The sequence below is a fragment of the Salvelinus sp. IW2-2015 genome, linkage group LG7 (genome assembly GCF_002910315.2).
Source record: "Salvelinus sp. IW2-2015 linkage group LG7, ASM291031v2, whole genome shotgun sequence".
Classification (NCBI taxonomy): domain Eukaryota; kingdom Metazoa; phylum Chordata; class Actinopteri; order Salmoniformes; family Salmonidae; genus Salvelinus; species Salvelinus sp. IW2-2015.
The window spans coordinates 10,343,804-10,359,982 of NC_036847.1; the positions used below are offsets into that span (position 1 = coordinate 10,343,804).

Below are 16,179 nucleotides of genomic sequence, written 5' to 3' on the forward strand. Positions count from 1 at the left end.
GATCCAGTGTTGTGTTGGATAGTCATAGCCAGCTAGCTCACATAGTATCCCTCTGTTTGAGCAGGGCGTTTGAATAGGCTAAAGTAGCTAGCTCCATTTGCTAGCTAAGTAAGTGAAAGTGAAAGTGAAAAATAAATAATGAAACCTCTGTCTTTGTCTTTCTCTTGCATCTCCTTCATTTTGGAAGAAATTAATTTGTTCAAAACTATTCAACTATTGTCTTTCCCTCTCTTTGAGTCAACTACTCACCACATGTTATGCACTGCAGTGCTACCTAGCTGCAGCTTATGCTTTCAGTACTAGATTAATTCTCTGATCCTTTGATTGAGTAGACAACATATCAGTTCATGCTTCAAGAGCTTTGATAGATTGGAGGATGTCCTCCGGATGTTGTCATAAATTACTGTCTAAGTCTATGGAAGGGGGTGAGAACTATGAGCCTCCTAGGTTTTGTATTGAAGTCAATGTACCCAGAAGAGGACAGAAGCTAGCTGTCCTCCGGCTACACCATGGTGCTACCCTACAGAGTGCTGTTGAGGCTACTGTAGACCTTCATTGTAAAACCGTGTGTTTTAATCCATTATTTGGTGAACATATGAATAATTTAGTTTTATCTTAAAAGGATAACTTTTTCAATGTTTTGCCAAGAGTGTGCAATGCTGTCATCAAGGCAAAGGGTGTCTACTTAAAAAAATCGCAAATATAAAATATGTTTTGTTTAACACTTTTTTTGGTGACTACATGATTCCATATGTGTTATTTCGTCGTTTTGAGGTCTTCACTATTATTCTACAATGTAGAAAATAGTGAAAATGAAGAAAAACCCATGAATGAGTAGGTGTGTTCAAACTTTTGACTGGTACTGTACATAGAATGTTGCACATACTCATAGTGCAAGTAACAACTGGTGGGCAGCAGTGTGATCAGGAGGATGTGGAGCTTGTTGTTTATTTAGATTTACCTCGTCTTTTTTATTACCACATTATGTAATAGTGCAATTATAATACTATAAATAATTATGAAATGACTGGTTGTACAGCAGAAATCTAATAGACATACACATGTGCGCTACAGTATTTACATTTCATTTTTATTTTCCTCTTCCTCCCCCTGTACTGATCAATAGTTCCCTCTTCTGCACAGCTAAGCCACATAGCCTTCTGTAGAATAGTACAAAACTGATTTGTTGAATGTTAAAGATACTGTCATACAAAGTGGAGTATTATAGAAGACATGACAGTTTTATGTAGCTATGTCCAACCTCTGCCGTATGGTATTCTCTGTAGAGTGCATAGTTAGGTTTTGCAAAGCCTGACGCCATACTCGCATTGTATCGTAGGATAATCTTGAAGACTGGCACATAAGGCTATACTGCTTAGTAGAGATGGGCTTGATTCTTGCCCGCTATGATTGAAACAAGGAACTGTAACGCCTTTTTATGTTACGTTTTCACACATATTGGGTCGTATTCATTTGTGCACACTGTAGCAAAACATTTTAACAAAGGAAAACAAAAACAAGTGTATCTTATTCGACAAATCCATGTAGTCCTTCCCTGTTTCAGTGTGTTTTCTTCCATTTGGTACCTGGTAAATATGACCCTGCTATTTGGTTTGGTTTGTCTTGAGGTCATGGCAGTCATGGAACATTGAGGCCTGTGGTAATGCACAGGATGGAAAGTGTTTGGTGTGCCTCCAAGCTTGACAGAAACATTGATTTTGGCTCTGAGAATGGGATTTATAGTTATTATAGCTTGGTAGACAGAGCATGGTGCTGCTGAAATTTCAAACAGAGAAAAAGTTGACTGTTAGAAATGTCAAACGTGCTCAACAACTCACAGAAAAAGATTGAATACAAAAAAAGAATAAAACACTACATTGCTGTCATCTTGCTACTACAGCAATACAATGTATTGTACTAATAACAGTCATGCACTTGTAATTCCTCTTATCTCCCACTGACGGCCTGTTTTTGAACCAGGTGGATCATAGTGATCCCTATTCGACAGTACATCAGGTGTGTTTCTGAGTCTCCGCACGCAAAAAAAATCTACTTTGGCAAATGATCCCTTCATTGCTATATATCCCAGTCCATTGTTAATGCCACAGCATGGGCATTTGATGATATCAGAGAGAGCCTTGTTCATTCCCCCCCCTGCCATGTATTTGTGTCTAATCCCTTGGTGAATGCCAGTGGTAATCGGTCATGATTTGCTGCTGCTGTTTGAAAAGTTCCTCAGTAATCTCCTGGGCTTGGAATGAGAAAAAGCATGGTGCCTGGGTGGATGAGGGGGTCAGGTGCAATCTGGGCCAGTGTCAGTCCCCAGATGTCTGCAGCTTCCTGTGGCTTTGGCCCCGTCTGTTCCCTCTTCCCTCAGCTCCACTACTGTCTACTGTTGACATCTCTCTCTTTCTCTCTCTCTCTCTCTGTTTCTCCCTCTGTCTCTCTCTTTTTCTCGCATGTGGATCTGCTTTGTGAATGACAAGCTGTCAATAAAGCGTGATTCATGCTGATCTGAGTGTAATTCCACCGGAGGTTCGGAGCGAAGGCACAGGACAACGATCCGCCGTTCCGAGGACTGGGTTTACTCGTTTGACGTTGTAGGGACTTTATCGATTTAGATGTTTGCCCAGCGGTTGAGCTCAAGCTCCCCACGAGTCCGGTTAAATTGGATCCATAGTTTTGCCATCAAACAGAAATATGAAAGGATGTGTGTTTCACGGCTACTTGAAGGCTGTACGAAAGTCTCACAAGGCTTGTAAGTAGATCTGTCTGTTGATGTCCTTATCTTATGAATACAGTCCCTTAAGAGAAAAAAAAACATTGTTCTTTTTTCTGCCACTGGTCATGTTTTTTTTGTCCTAAATATGAACATGAAAATACCCAAATACTCACTACTGTGCCAGGGCATAGAAATGTGATCTGGTGAAGATTGTATGTGGAGTTTAATAAAATGATCTCTTGTTGTTGCGCTCGCTGCATGTATCACTGTCCATACTTCTTTGGGAAGCGTGGGGGAAGGAAAGCAATATTTTGCTGTGGAAATGAATGGGCTATGTGACTCACTGTTTCTCTAAATGTTAGTGTCAAAATCTATTCTTTTCCCACTCGTGTTGAATCACTGGCATTACCAAAATCCCCCTCTTATCGCTGATATTTTGTATTAAGTCATCTTCAAAAGTCCCCTGCGGTGTTTTTCTTAACACATTGTAAACAGAGTTCTGAAAGTATTGCTGTATTTACACCACCACTACATTCACTCTAGCTACGACCTGATTCTTCACACTACTCCTAAAGTGTGCACTTGCACACTCACAGTCATGGATTTAACAATGTTCGTAATCTACCCCCACCCAAAACTTATACGTACCTATACAATGCTTGTAAATCCATGACGGGGAATGTTCAAATGCATACTTTAAGGAAAGTGTGGAGAACCAGATATTGTGCTGTTGCTCGCTAAATGGTTTGGATTCTGAAGCAACTGATCGAGATGTGCAGTTGTAGGAAAGGGTGGTATTGGTAAAGCAGTGAACTAGGTCTTGAGGTTTGGCTTTTGCTGTTTTAAGGCGTAACAGACTATTGACAGTGTCACGACACCAGTAGGTGTGTTCTTAATATTCATAGGCTATTGTTGTTTTGACAGCTCATCTTAGTTTGTTTCCTGTCATTTATTGACCTGGCAGTACTAAGGACGAGGGCCTTTGTGAGGATTCTGTGCACTGATTGGATTAAATTGAACAAAGATTTTTTTGAGTGTATGAGTTTGTTTAAGTATCAACAATGGGTGCAACCTGTCTCGTGGCCACAGCAGACGAAGAAGCTACAGATTGCACCTTTAAGTCTGATACCAGAACATTGCACTATATTCATCTAAGAGCGTATCCAACCATATTCAACACAAAGTTTTGTGAAAATTCTCAACCCGCGCTTGTGCATCTACAAAACGAACCATGAGCTCTCTTTTCCATTCACAACATCATTGCAATGGGCTCAATCAACGTTAGCTGTCGTTTTAATGTCATGTAGGCCTTATTCATTGTGCTTAATGCAAATGGGTTCACAGTTCTGCACTTTCACAAGACTTGAAAAGCCAATAGTGAATTCATTGGCCATAGCAACCACTTGTGGAAAGGGGCCTTGCGACGCTAATAAGTAATAGATTTGCCTCACAGTAGTGATAGCAGGGGTCTCCAACAGTTTGATTGTGAGCTACCAGTAGCTCTCAGCCCACCTACTGTATGAGTAGCTTGCCAAATAATTCAGAAAGTGCATGTATTTTTCACACGCGCCACCGCAATCTGTCATAAACAAATCTCACAAGTATCAGACACCGCAAGCTCCCAGATACTATATAATTAAATCCACATTGACATTGTCCCACCCCTGGTTAGACACAATTGTCTTTAAAAGCCAAACGTAACACAATATCTGCCAATTCATTTCTAGGAATATTGCCTCTGTATGTYTGTGTGGTGTGCGCCTCTCTKTATCGTTCACTTCGTGTAGCCAGTTAGCGATAACTATAACTGTCTGAGTAGACAAAGACTTTCCCCAAAACCTTCACGATTAAATGTTAACTGCAAAGTAGGTATACCTGGCAGAATTACACTGAGTRTACAAAACATCAAGAACASCTGCTATTKCCATGACGTAGACTGACYAGGTGAATCCAGGTGACAGCTATGATCCCTTATTGATGTCACTTGTTAAATCCACTTCAATCAGTGTAGATGAAGGGGAGGAGAYRGGTTAAAKAAGGATTTTTAAGCCTTGGGACAATTGCAACATGGATTGTGTACGTGTGCCATTCAGAGGGTCAATGGGCAAGACAAAATATTAGGTGCCTTTGAACGGGGTATGGTAGTAGGTGCCAGGCGCACCGGTTTGTCAAAAACTTGACACAACTGTGGGAAGCATTGGAGTCAACATGGGTCAGCATCCCTGTGGAACGCTTTCGACACCTTTTATAGAGTCCTTGCCCCAACGAATTGAGGCTGTTCTGAGGGAAAAGGTGTTCTTAATGTTTTGTACTCTCAGTGTATATCAGGATTCTTTCTACAGTATCAACTGGGTGGGCTTTTGTTTTGTAAACTCTGTCATGACATATGCAGGAGCAAAAACATTGCTAGACCAGCACATTCTTCGTTCCTAAAATTCTCAATTAAAGGGGTATTACACTCAAATCTTTTACCCTCAAGAATGGTCTTCTAAAGTGATTTAAGCATTGACATGGACTTAGAACATCAATTGTCATTGTTTCTCTACTAATAATTGTAATTTGTAAAAATAAGTGCTTATTTGAAAGCTAGGAAGAAATKAATGAGTTGCTCGTGACATGTTTCATAAATAAAAGTAGCTCTCATTAGTGATGTTCGAGTTGACTCATAACCCGCAGTCCGCACGGTTATATCCGCGGGGCGGGTTTAGGGTCAAGAAATATTGTGTAGATGAAGGGCGGGTGGGTGGCGGTCAGGTTGAAAAATATGATTTTTTCATGATGTTAATCTGCCGTTAGGCTACGCACTAAGCCTAAACTTTAGGGCTAACTGTAGCGCACCAATACACATCAATTGCCAAATGCTTTTGGAAACTTGGGCAGAAAAAGTTAACGTTGATCCACTGAGGCAAAATTAACAATGGAGATTAATTGTTGGAGATTAAAGGGAGGAACAGAACAGTAGTCTAATGTTTGGGAAAGATGTGGTGAAAGAGGATGATGGCAGTGTTATTGTTATGTTTGTGAGGTGCTATACAAATTAGACAGTTACATGATGGGGACTTCTAGGTGGGTTGTTTTTGTCTTTTAAAATGTATTATGCAATAATTATGTGTAAATATTCATATAATAACCATCATATCGAAGTAAACTTAGAGTCACGCGATGACGTGTGGTCCTCCCACTACGACTCGCCAGTGAAAGCATGCAGTTTATTAGGCAACAGATTAAATAAATGATGAACTTCACAGGGTGGTGAAAGTGTAAGGTGATGAGGTTGATGCTCCTTTCCAACAAATATTGAGGGTCTTATTCTGGTGACATGATGATCGATTGTTGGCTGCCGTTTGACAAATAAAACTAATCTCATTCTTTTGTACATTAGTGTGCTCTAGCCAACAGTGCACAGTGGGCACGCTCGCTATATAACACAACATTTTTTGTGAGAAAACCATCAGTAGAGTTGAAAATGCCACGGTACATAGGAATTCAACTGCAAAAGGTATTTTTATGTGCACTATGTCATCACGCACAGCCTTTTATCTGCAACAAGTCAATTTGATGGAAACATCACTGGTGGGAAAATGCACAGATTGTTTTTATGCGATTTTTGAATATTTGCAGGAATATCTGTCACCAATTGGATGGAAATCTAGCTACTAACCGTAGGTCTATAACATCTCACATAGTCTAATATAATATTAACTCCTGCAGAATTAAGTATTTCTTGCAGTAAAATTATACACCAAATGTCAATTTTGACTCGGGAACGGGAGAGGAGAAATATGTTTTATTTCTTTCAGCATCATAAGAGAATGAATGTGCGGTTAGAGACTGTCTGGAAAGGTGCTATCTTTATCACCATAAAAGATGATAGTATTTCAACCACATAAAATATGCATCCAAGCCAAACGGAAATCTTCACAAAAACATGTTGGGTCATTGAAACAGCTTTTCATTTCCTTTTAACCGGTCTAACTGATGCCATTTGGAAATGTTGCACGGAAAATCTTTATAGCATTATCTCCTCGGTTCATAAACATCGTTGCTGCACGACATTATTCTTGTGAGCAAGGGTTGATTTAGTCTTCTAGGGCAACAAGTAATGACAGAAAAKAAGCTGTATGTATCTAATGATAGTCAAGTTGACTACCGAATTGCAGTGGTGGAAAAAGTACCCAGTTGTCATAAAGTCAAGATACCTTAATAGAAAATTACTCAAAAAAGTGAAAGTCACCCAGTAAAATAATACTTGAGAAAAAGTCTACAAGTATTTGGTTTTAAATATACTTAAGTATCAAAAGTAAATGTAATTGCTAAAATATACTTAAATATCAAAAGTAAAAGTATAAATAATTTCAAATTCCTTATATTAAGCAAACCAAACCATTTTCTTGTTATTTGAATGTATGGATAGCCAGGGGCACTCTCCAACACGCAGACATAATTTACAAACGAAGCATGTGTGTTTAGTGAGTCCGCCAGATCAGAGACAGTAGAGATGACCAGGGATGTTCTCTTGATAAGTGCTTGTATTGGACCATTTTCCTGTCCTGCTAAGAATTCAAAATGTAACTAGTACTTTTGGGTGTTAGGGAAAATGTATGGAGTAAAAAGTACATTATTTTCTATAGGAATGTAGTGAAGTAAAAATTGACAAAAATATAAATAGTAAAGTACAGATACCCCAAAAAACGACTTAAGTAGTACTTTAGAGTAATTTTACTTAAGTACTTTACACCACTGCCAAATGGCTGGAAATGATAAGCAGAAACACACTAACATCTAAAAAGGCCTGTCAAAAAATGAATTCCACTATCTCTGACTGTAGAGTGCATTTTCTACATTTATGGGATAGGATCGGGTGTTTGCTTAAGATTTTCACTTCATCACATATAGTCGTGCGGTTGCAGATGGGTTATCAGCAAATGCGTCTGGGTGCGGGTGAACAAACACATGACACTAGCTCTCATGCTAGAAAAGGTTGGAGACCCCTGAGTTAGAGGTTTGAACCCGTTGAACGAACTGAACCATGAGACGCAACTCCAAACAACTGACTCACTGACACGCTTCCTGCTTTACTACTTTAGCATACTAACAATTATGAAAAACACACTTCATGAAGAGGAAAAAGCATTATTCCATGTTGCATTTCTTTGCATTACCACACAACTTGTATTTCTCAGACATCTATAGATCTTTTGCTATGAAGAGGAGTCACAATCCCCTTTTAGTATTGATTTTTTATATTTTTATGACAGAACAGTAGGGATATATGTAGGGAGAGATAGTGATAGAAGGGCACAGACCAGAGCCGGACTTTTCAATTACGCTAGTGTGTATTTCTCTATATTATTTTAGGTTGGTGGACAATGTAACATCCACATTTGGAATGGTTGATAGTGGACGATAGGGTTTGTCAAAATGTATGCTGGATGGAGTAAATGTTATCTTTTACTCTCTACTTAGTTATATAACACAGGAAGTAAACATTTGCCAGTTATATTAAGTTCTGTAAATATTGGTGTTCTGCTTTCCAAAAGTTTATATCTCACTTTTTATGTGTATCTAACTACTGTCACCAAACGGACCCAGCTAGCACATTTGGTTCTATGGAAGTTGTGGGTTTCCCATTGGTTCTGGGACCAAAGGCATACGTTTCCTGACCTGTAAAAGGTTACGTTTAAAAAAAAAAAGAAGTTTTGCCTGTTCTGAGAATGTAAATGTTTAGGTTGCAGGGAGGTTCTAACAGTTTTCCTGGGAGGTTTTATTAACGTTCTGAGAATGGAAATGGTAGGTTATTTGAAGGTAATTAACTAACGTTCTGTATACACCTGGAAGTCCCTTAGGGATGTATAGAGAAACACTGGTGACTCTGTATTTGGCTTTTGTGTTCAAAACTATTCTCTCTCTTTCTCTCTCTCACTCTCTCTGCGTTCTTCAAGGTGGTTCCACCCCAACATCACCGGCATCGAGGCAGAGCAGCTCCTGTTGACGCGGGGGGTCCACGGCAGTTTCCTAGCCCGGCCGAGCAAGAGCAACCCGGGGGATTTTACTCTCTCTGTCAGGTAGCAGCGTCCATGTTACCAGCATGTCACATTTTGGTTCCCAGAATGTTGTGGGAAAGTTATTTGTTCAATAACCAAAGGAGAACAGCATTGTTCTCTCCTAGCGCTTTAGCCTAACGCTAGCCGCCTATGCACCACAACATTGTCGCTGATGTCAACTTCAGCATTCAGAGAAAACCAAACTCGGGTGTATTGTCTCCTGGGGACGGCTGAGCAATTTTAATGAAGGCAGGAGTCAAGCCGCATGTCATCTGTGCACAGTTGGCCAAGCTGAAATGGGAAATAATCGCTCCTCATTTAGCAAGCTAGCGAGCGAATGAGAGCCTTGCCTTTGGGTGAACAGTCGCAGCTTGTGGGAATCCGAGCTTGAAATATGCCTTCTTTGTTGCTCTCCCGAGTTTCTAGGAAACGGAGAACGTTTGTTTCCTCCCTCGGTTGAAAAAAAAAGTATGAAACTGGTATAAGATAACCTTTCACAAGAATTCACATATGATTTAAATCACTTTTTGACTGTACCCCTTTCTAATTTGAACGAAACCTTACCATACATAAGGTAACCATACGTGTTTGCCCAATGTAGAAGTGGTCAGAAAGTGACTTTTGGACCTGAAATCATAACCCTGGCAGACCTGTTGTAAGCTTTCAAATGATATCAAACTCAACCGTTTATCGTTTTCAGTGATTAAGACATGGATGTATTTTGGTAGGGTGGGGTATGCAAAATGGGTCAACTTTGAGCACCTCTATCTCTTGATTCCGGTCCAAAAAGTCACTTTCTGACCACTTTTTCCATGGGCAAACATGTATGGAAAGTTTTGTTTAAATTAAAAGGGATGCTGTCAAAACAAAAAGTGATTGAATTCAAATGGATTTACCCTTACATCGCCGTCAGACTTAGGCCTGTGGAACCTTCCAGATCTCTGACAGCTCACTTGCTCTTCCCTGTTCCACTGATCCCTTTCACTGCGGACACTCATCCAGACCTCCAGATGGCCTCTCCAATCTGTCCCGAGATGTTATCTCCAGTGCCACATGTCACCTCTCAACGTGACACCACACCACAACGTCCCCACTACTATGTACTTCTTCCACTCAGACAAACGCACGTTATAGAGTTGGCTTTGGAAGTCTGTAATTGTTGTTTAGAAGTGTGCGTAGGGGTATAGGGAGTGTGTGTGTGTGTGCGTGAGCGAGAGAGAGAGTGTGTGAGAGTGTGTTTCTAAGCGTGTGCAGGATGGGAGTGTCCATAATTATGTGGCAGCAATGGCAAATTGACTTCAGAGCAAAGCGCTCATAAAAGGATATTTAATATTTATCCCTTTCATACACAGACCAAAATCCCACTAATTTAACATGCTTGCATTTTATACCAGCTTTTATGCTTATCTGAAAGGGGTAGGGGGTAAAAGGCATAGAAAATAAAAGCCACCTTAAGACCTAGTCATGATTCCTGCATTTTCACAGACCCTGTAACCAAAATACAGGTATGGGTCTGTGTGAATGGTTCTCTGCTTTTCTGCAGGTAAATTCATTAGCACTTCCCTAATTTGAACTGCAAACAGCTGCCATGGTTTAACAACAGTCCCCACCCCTCCCAATTGGCCAGTTACCCACTGGTATGTATAAAAGGGGTGTAGCTGTAAAGAAGGGGCTGTTTGAAAGGAGGTCATATAAACTTACCACAGCTTCTGTCTGAAATTGGTATTTCTGAACACTTCTACCATGAGCAAGCATGTACGGAAGGTTTCATTCAACTCAAAAGGAGTGCAGTCAGAAAGTGATTGAATTCATATAGAACGACCTTTACGCCACAACAGCCCTTTGAGGAATATGACCTCTTTTGACCTCCATGTTTGAAATCATCAAGTCTAACCCTGTCCCATGACATTACATTTCACTGAATTATGAACAGTTCTAGTAGAACAGTTCTGTATTTGGAGAGCTGAATAGAAAAGAGAAGTGTGGCGTTCTGGTAAACAGCAGGCCTCTGTGACTTCCTGCAGCGCGAGGAGAGAGAGAGTGGCTCTGCTTTGGCAACGGAAGCTTTTAAGAGGCTCATGAGTTGGAAAAAGCTCCTGGAAAAGGTCCAGCGTCGTCCTTTAGCGCACCGCTCTTTAGCAGAGAGAGAGAGAGAGAGAGACGGGGAGAGAGCAGTTAGGCTGGCAGCAGCAGTGAGTAGGGAGTGTGGCAGGCCAGGCAGTAGCTCTTAATAACATTAAGGCCGGGGGTCCATGTCGAGGTCTGACCTGGCTGATGCCTGTGGTTATGTGGTGACTTTGGGCTGCCTAACTGCGTGTGTGCGTGTGTGTGTGTGTGTGTGTGTGGTATAATTGAGAATTGGCAGCCTTATTTTGTGTCTGCACTGTTTTGCTATTGAAAGTAGGCTCTGCACCGACATCAATGGATAAGATTACATTTTCGAACACATTTATTTGCTTGAGAGATTACACCAAAAATAAATTATATCAAAATATCCTGTTTGATAGTGAAAAAAGCAATACTTATTTGTCATGCCCTGACCTTAGTTATCTTTGTTTTCTTTATTATTTGGTTAGGTCAGGGTGTGACAAGGGTGGTTTGTTTAGTTTTTGAATTGTCTAGGGGTTTTTGTATGTCTAGGTGTTTTTCTAGTCTAGGTGTTTATATGTCTATGGTTGCCTAGATTGGTTCTCAATCAGAGGCAGCTGTTTATCGTTGTCTCTGATTGGGGACCATATTTAGGTAGCCATATTCCTTGGGTATTTTGTGGTTTGTTATTCTATGTTTAGTTGCCTGTTCTGCACTAGCCATATAGCTTCATGTTCGTTTTGTTGTTTTGTTAGTTTGTTTAGTGTTTATTTYGTTTATTAAAGAGGAATGTATTCTAATCACGCTGCACCTTGGTCTCATCGTTATGACGATCGTGACATTATTAAGTCATCATGAACGGATGAAAGTTATTTTAAATGAACTGATGAGAGCCATGTCCTTTTAAGCACAGTTCTTTGCACTTTGTTTTCTTTGTGACTATTCAGGGATGCCTTACCCTGTGACCAAGCTAACTGTCTCTTACTTGTGTAATCGTATCTCACACACTCTCATATCACACACACACTCTCACAAACTCTCATACCACGCACACTCTCATATCACACACCCACTCACACACTCACATCACACACACTCTCACACTCTCATATCTCACACACTCTCATATCACACACACCCTCATATCTCAGTCTCATCTCACACACACACACTCTCACTCTCATATCACTCACACACTCTCACTCTCATATCTCACCCACATATCTCACCCACTCTCATAACTCTCATATCTCACACACTCACACACTCTCATATCACACACACACTCTCACACACTTGCATATAACACACTCTCTCAATCGTGTATATACTCACACACAATCACATATCACAGACACTCTCCTCTCTCACTCTCTCACACACTCTCACAGACACACTCAACAAGTTATTAGTAGTGTCTACTTACCAGTGTGTTATTTAACCTCCACGGGATGGGTGGTTGCTAACGTGCGCTAATGTGACAGCTGGGTCATAGACACAACTTTCCGGTACATAGACATGTCTTATATGGGCAGAAAGCTTAAATTCTTGTTAATCTAACTGCGGTGTCCAATTAATAGTAGCTATTACAGTGAAAAATTAACATGCTATTGTTTGAGGAGAATGCACAACAACAAAAAACGTTTATCACTGCAACTGGTTTGATACATTCACCTCTGTAGGTACATAATGTACTTACATTGAGTAATTTTCCTTTGATTTGTCATCCTGAGGGTCCCAGAGATAAAAATGTTGCATAGTTTTGTTTGATAAAATCTATTTTTATGTTCAAATGTAGGAACTGGGGTCTACAGTTTGACCCCACTGCTGTCTTTGGCTCCCCACCCACCCCGCCCGGCCATGTAGATTTGTGAAAGTTAGTGAATAAGATAATGATCCAACATGTATGACATTCTTGGGAGTGTGTAAACATTTTTATCTCCAAAGGATTTTTGTATGTTCTCTATAGTTATGTACATTGAAAATTTATCAATTGACCAATTCGGCACAATTGGGCAAACTCCTGGCAGACATGATACAAAATATTGTGTAATGTAATTCTTCACTGGATCAGTCTGAAACTTTGCACACATACTGCTGCCATCTGGTGGCCAAAATCTAAATGACACCTAGACTCATATCTGAAAGTATGGCCTTTCTCTTGCATTTCAAAGATGATGGGGGAAAACCCCCAAAAAGAACGCATGTTTTTTTGTTTGTATTATCCTTTACCAGATCTAATATGTTATATTCTCCTACATTAATTTCACATTTCCACAAACTTCAGTGTTTCCTTTCAAATGGTAGCAAGAATATGCATATCCTTGCTTCAGGTCCTGAGCTACAGGCAGTTAGATTTGGGTATGTCATTTTAGGCGAAAACTGAAAAAAGGTTACGATCCTTAAGAGGTTTTAAGCAATAAGACCCGAGGGGGTGTGGTATATGGCAAATATACCACGGCTAAGGGCTGTTCTTATGCATGACGCAACGCACAGCCCTTAGCCATGGTATATTGGCCATATATAACAACCCCCGAGATGCCTTATTGCTACATAAACTGGTTACCAACATAATTGGAGCAGTAAAAATAAATGATTTGTCATGGTATACGATCTGATATACCACGGCTGTCAGCCAATCAGCATTCAGGGCTCAACCCACCCAGTTTATAATAGATGTTAGATGAGGGAAGTCCAGCTCGTCTCTCTCTCTCTCTCTCGTCGTAATGGACGTCCTGGGACTCCACTGGGCTGTGTTGTCTCATTCTCCCTGCTTTTCCCTTTGCTTATCTCTCCCTTCTTTCCTGGCCCGGCCTGGGGCTGGATGGCAGGGGGAGGCCAGGGCTGGTAGTGGGGKATGGGGAAGGTTAAACATTGTGATGTTAACTGTTCCAGTAGGGTCCGGAGTCAGAGACCCTTCTAGAGTAATGTGTATTTAAGTAGGCTGGTTTCCATTGACCCAGGTTAATTTGACAAAAGTAATGTCACAAAAAAAATCTTTGCGATGTGTAATGTAAAAACGGCTGATATAGAAGACATTTTCTAAAGATCGACAAAAATGTTATCCTTTCGAAAGGGGTGGATTTTTATTTTATCTAACTTTCTTTTATTGCGACAAATGAGGATGGAAACTGTGTTTATCAAATAAGTGATGAGTGCCGAAAATTTTTGCAGGTACACGGGGCACATGATCACGTACAGCACCAGTCAAAAGTTTGGACACACCTCATTTCAGGGTTTTTCTTTATTTTTACTATTTTCTACATTGTAGAATAATAGTGAAGACATCAGAACTATGAAATAACACATGGAATCATGTAGTAATCAAAAAAGTGTTCAACAAATCAAAATATATTTTATATTTAAGATGCTTCAAAGTAGCCACCCTTTGCTAGTCCATCATTACTTTAAGTCAATCTGGAAAATTTAAATAACTTTGAAAGTTTCTTCAAGTGTAGTTGGGGGAAAAAATCAGCCGCTATGATGAAACTGGCTCTCATGAGGACCGCCACAGGAAAGGAAGACTCAGAGTTACCTCTGCTGCAGAGGATACCTTCATTAGAGTTACCAGCCTCAGAAATTGCAGCCCAAATAAATGCTTCACAGGAGTTCAAGTAACAGATACATCTCAACATCAATTGTTCAGAGGAGACTCCGTGAATCAGGCCTTCATGGTCGAATTGCTGCAAAGAAACTACTACTAAGGGACACCAATAATACAAAGAGACTTGCTTGGTCCAAGAAACACGAGCAATGGACATTAAACCGGTGGAAATCTGTCCTTTGGTCTGATGAGTCCAAATGTGCGATTTTTGGTTCCAACCGCAGTGTCTTTTTGAGATGCATAGTAGGTGAACGGATGATGTCCGCATGTCTAATTCCCACCGTGAAGCATGGAGGAGGAGGTGTGATGGTGTGGGGGTGCTTTGCTGGTGACACTGTCTGTAATTTATTTAGAATTCAAGGCACACTTAACCAGCATGGCTACCACAGCATTCTGCAGAGATAAGCCATCTCATCTGGTTTGTGCTTAGTCCCACTATCATTTGTTTTTCAACAGGACAATGACCCGTGTTGGGTCCAGGCTCCAGGCTGTGTAAGGGCTATTTGACCAAGAAGGGTGATGGAGTGCTCCATCAGATGACCTGGCCTCCACAATCCCCCGACCTCAACCCAATTGAGATGGTTTGGGATGAGTTGAAGGAAAAGCAGCCAACAAGTGCTCAGTATATGTGGGAACTCCTTCAAGACTGTTGGAAAAGCATTGCAGGTGAAGCTGGTTGAGAGAATGCCAAGAGTGTCATCAAGGCAAAAAAATGTGGCTACTTTTTTGGTTAGTACATGATTTCATATGTGTTATTTCATAGATTGGATGTCTTCACTGTTATGATACAATGTAGAACATAGTAAAAATAAAGAAAAGCCTTTTGAATGAGTAGGTGTGTCCAAACTTTTGACTGGTACTGCATGTCATCAGGTAACTAAAGCACCACTTCACATTTTATTCTAAATGCCTACTGCTTGCTAAGTCTATTTTTGAACAATACAAATAATGTTTCTTTGCAGGACAAGGATTGTCTTGAATTTCAAGAATACCTGAATTGATAGCCTTGCTTTTCTGGTTGTCTGGATGCAGTTTTCACCATCCAATTATTTCAGATCTACAGGAGTGCAAGCCCAGGAAGAGGTGAAGCGAGAGGATTTACTCCGCCCAAAATCTGTCCGCGTGATATAAGCTCTTTTTTGTATGGAAGTCTATTAGAGAATGTTGAATTATGTGAGGCTTATTTGATCAAATAGAAGTTTAGTAATGTTTAGGCTGTTACAAATGTACTGATATAAGTTGATGCAATCGGCATTCTGGCAACTTTGGAGAAAAACAACAACTTAGTTGTTTGTGCCTGTTGTTCACATGCATATCTGCCCTATCGTTAGCTAGAATGGTCACACCTGAGCTTGCCATCTTTGAGGACATGTACAGTGCCTTCAGAAAGTATTCATACTCCTTGATTTATTCATTTTGTTGTGTTACAGCCTGAATTCAAAATGGATTAAATCGATTTTTTTTCTCACCCGTCTACACACAACAATGACAAAGTGARGTTTTTGCAAATGTATTGAAAATGAAATACGGAGATGAGGTATTCACACCCCTGAGTCAATACTTCTGGGTCTTTCTGGGTAAGTCTAAGAGCTTTCCACACCTGGCTTGTACAACATTTGCCCATTATTCTTCAAGGTCTTTCAAATTGGTTGTTGATCATTGCTAGACAACCATTTTCAGGTCTTACCATAGATTTTCAAGTAGATTTAAGTCAAAACTGT

The 16,179-nt window shown here is 40.3% G+C and overlaps 1 protein-coding gene across 6 annotated transcripts in view; it reads left to right on the plus strand.

The window, feature by feature from the left end:
• The window catches only part of LOC111966362 (tyrosine-protein phosphatase non-receptor type 11), a 65,958-nt gene that overhangs the window by 18,650 nt on the left and 31,129 nt on the right, over positions 1-16,179 (plus strand). For all 6 annotated transcript variants that reach the window (XM_023990932.2, XM_023990934.2, XM_023990938.2 and 3 more), the window contains exon 2: positions 8,665-8,787. In XM_023990932.2, coding sequence (XP_023846700.1) covers positions 8,665-8,787 — 123 coding nt within the window. The remainder of the gene's footprint in view (positions 1-8,664; positions 8,788-16,179) is intronic.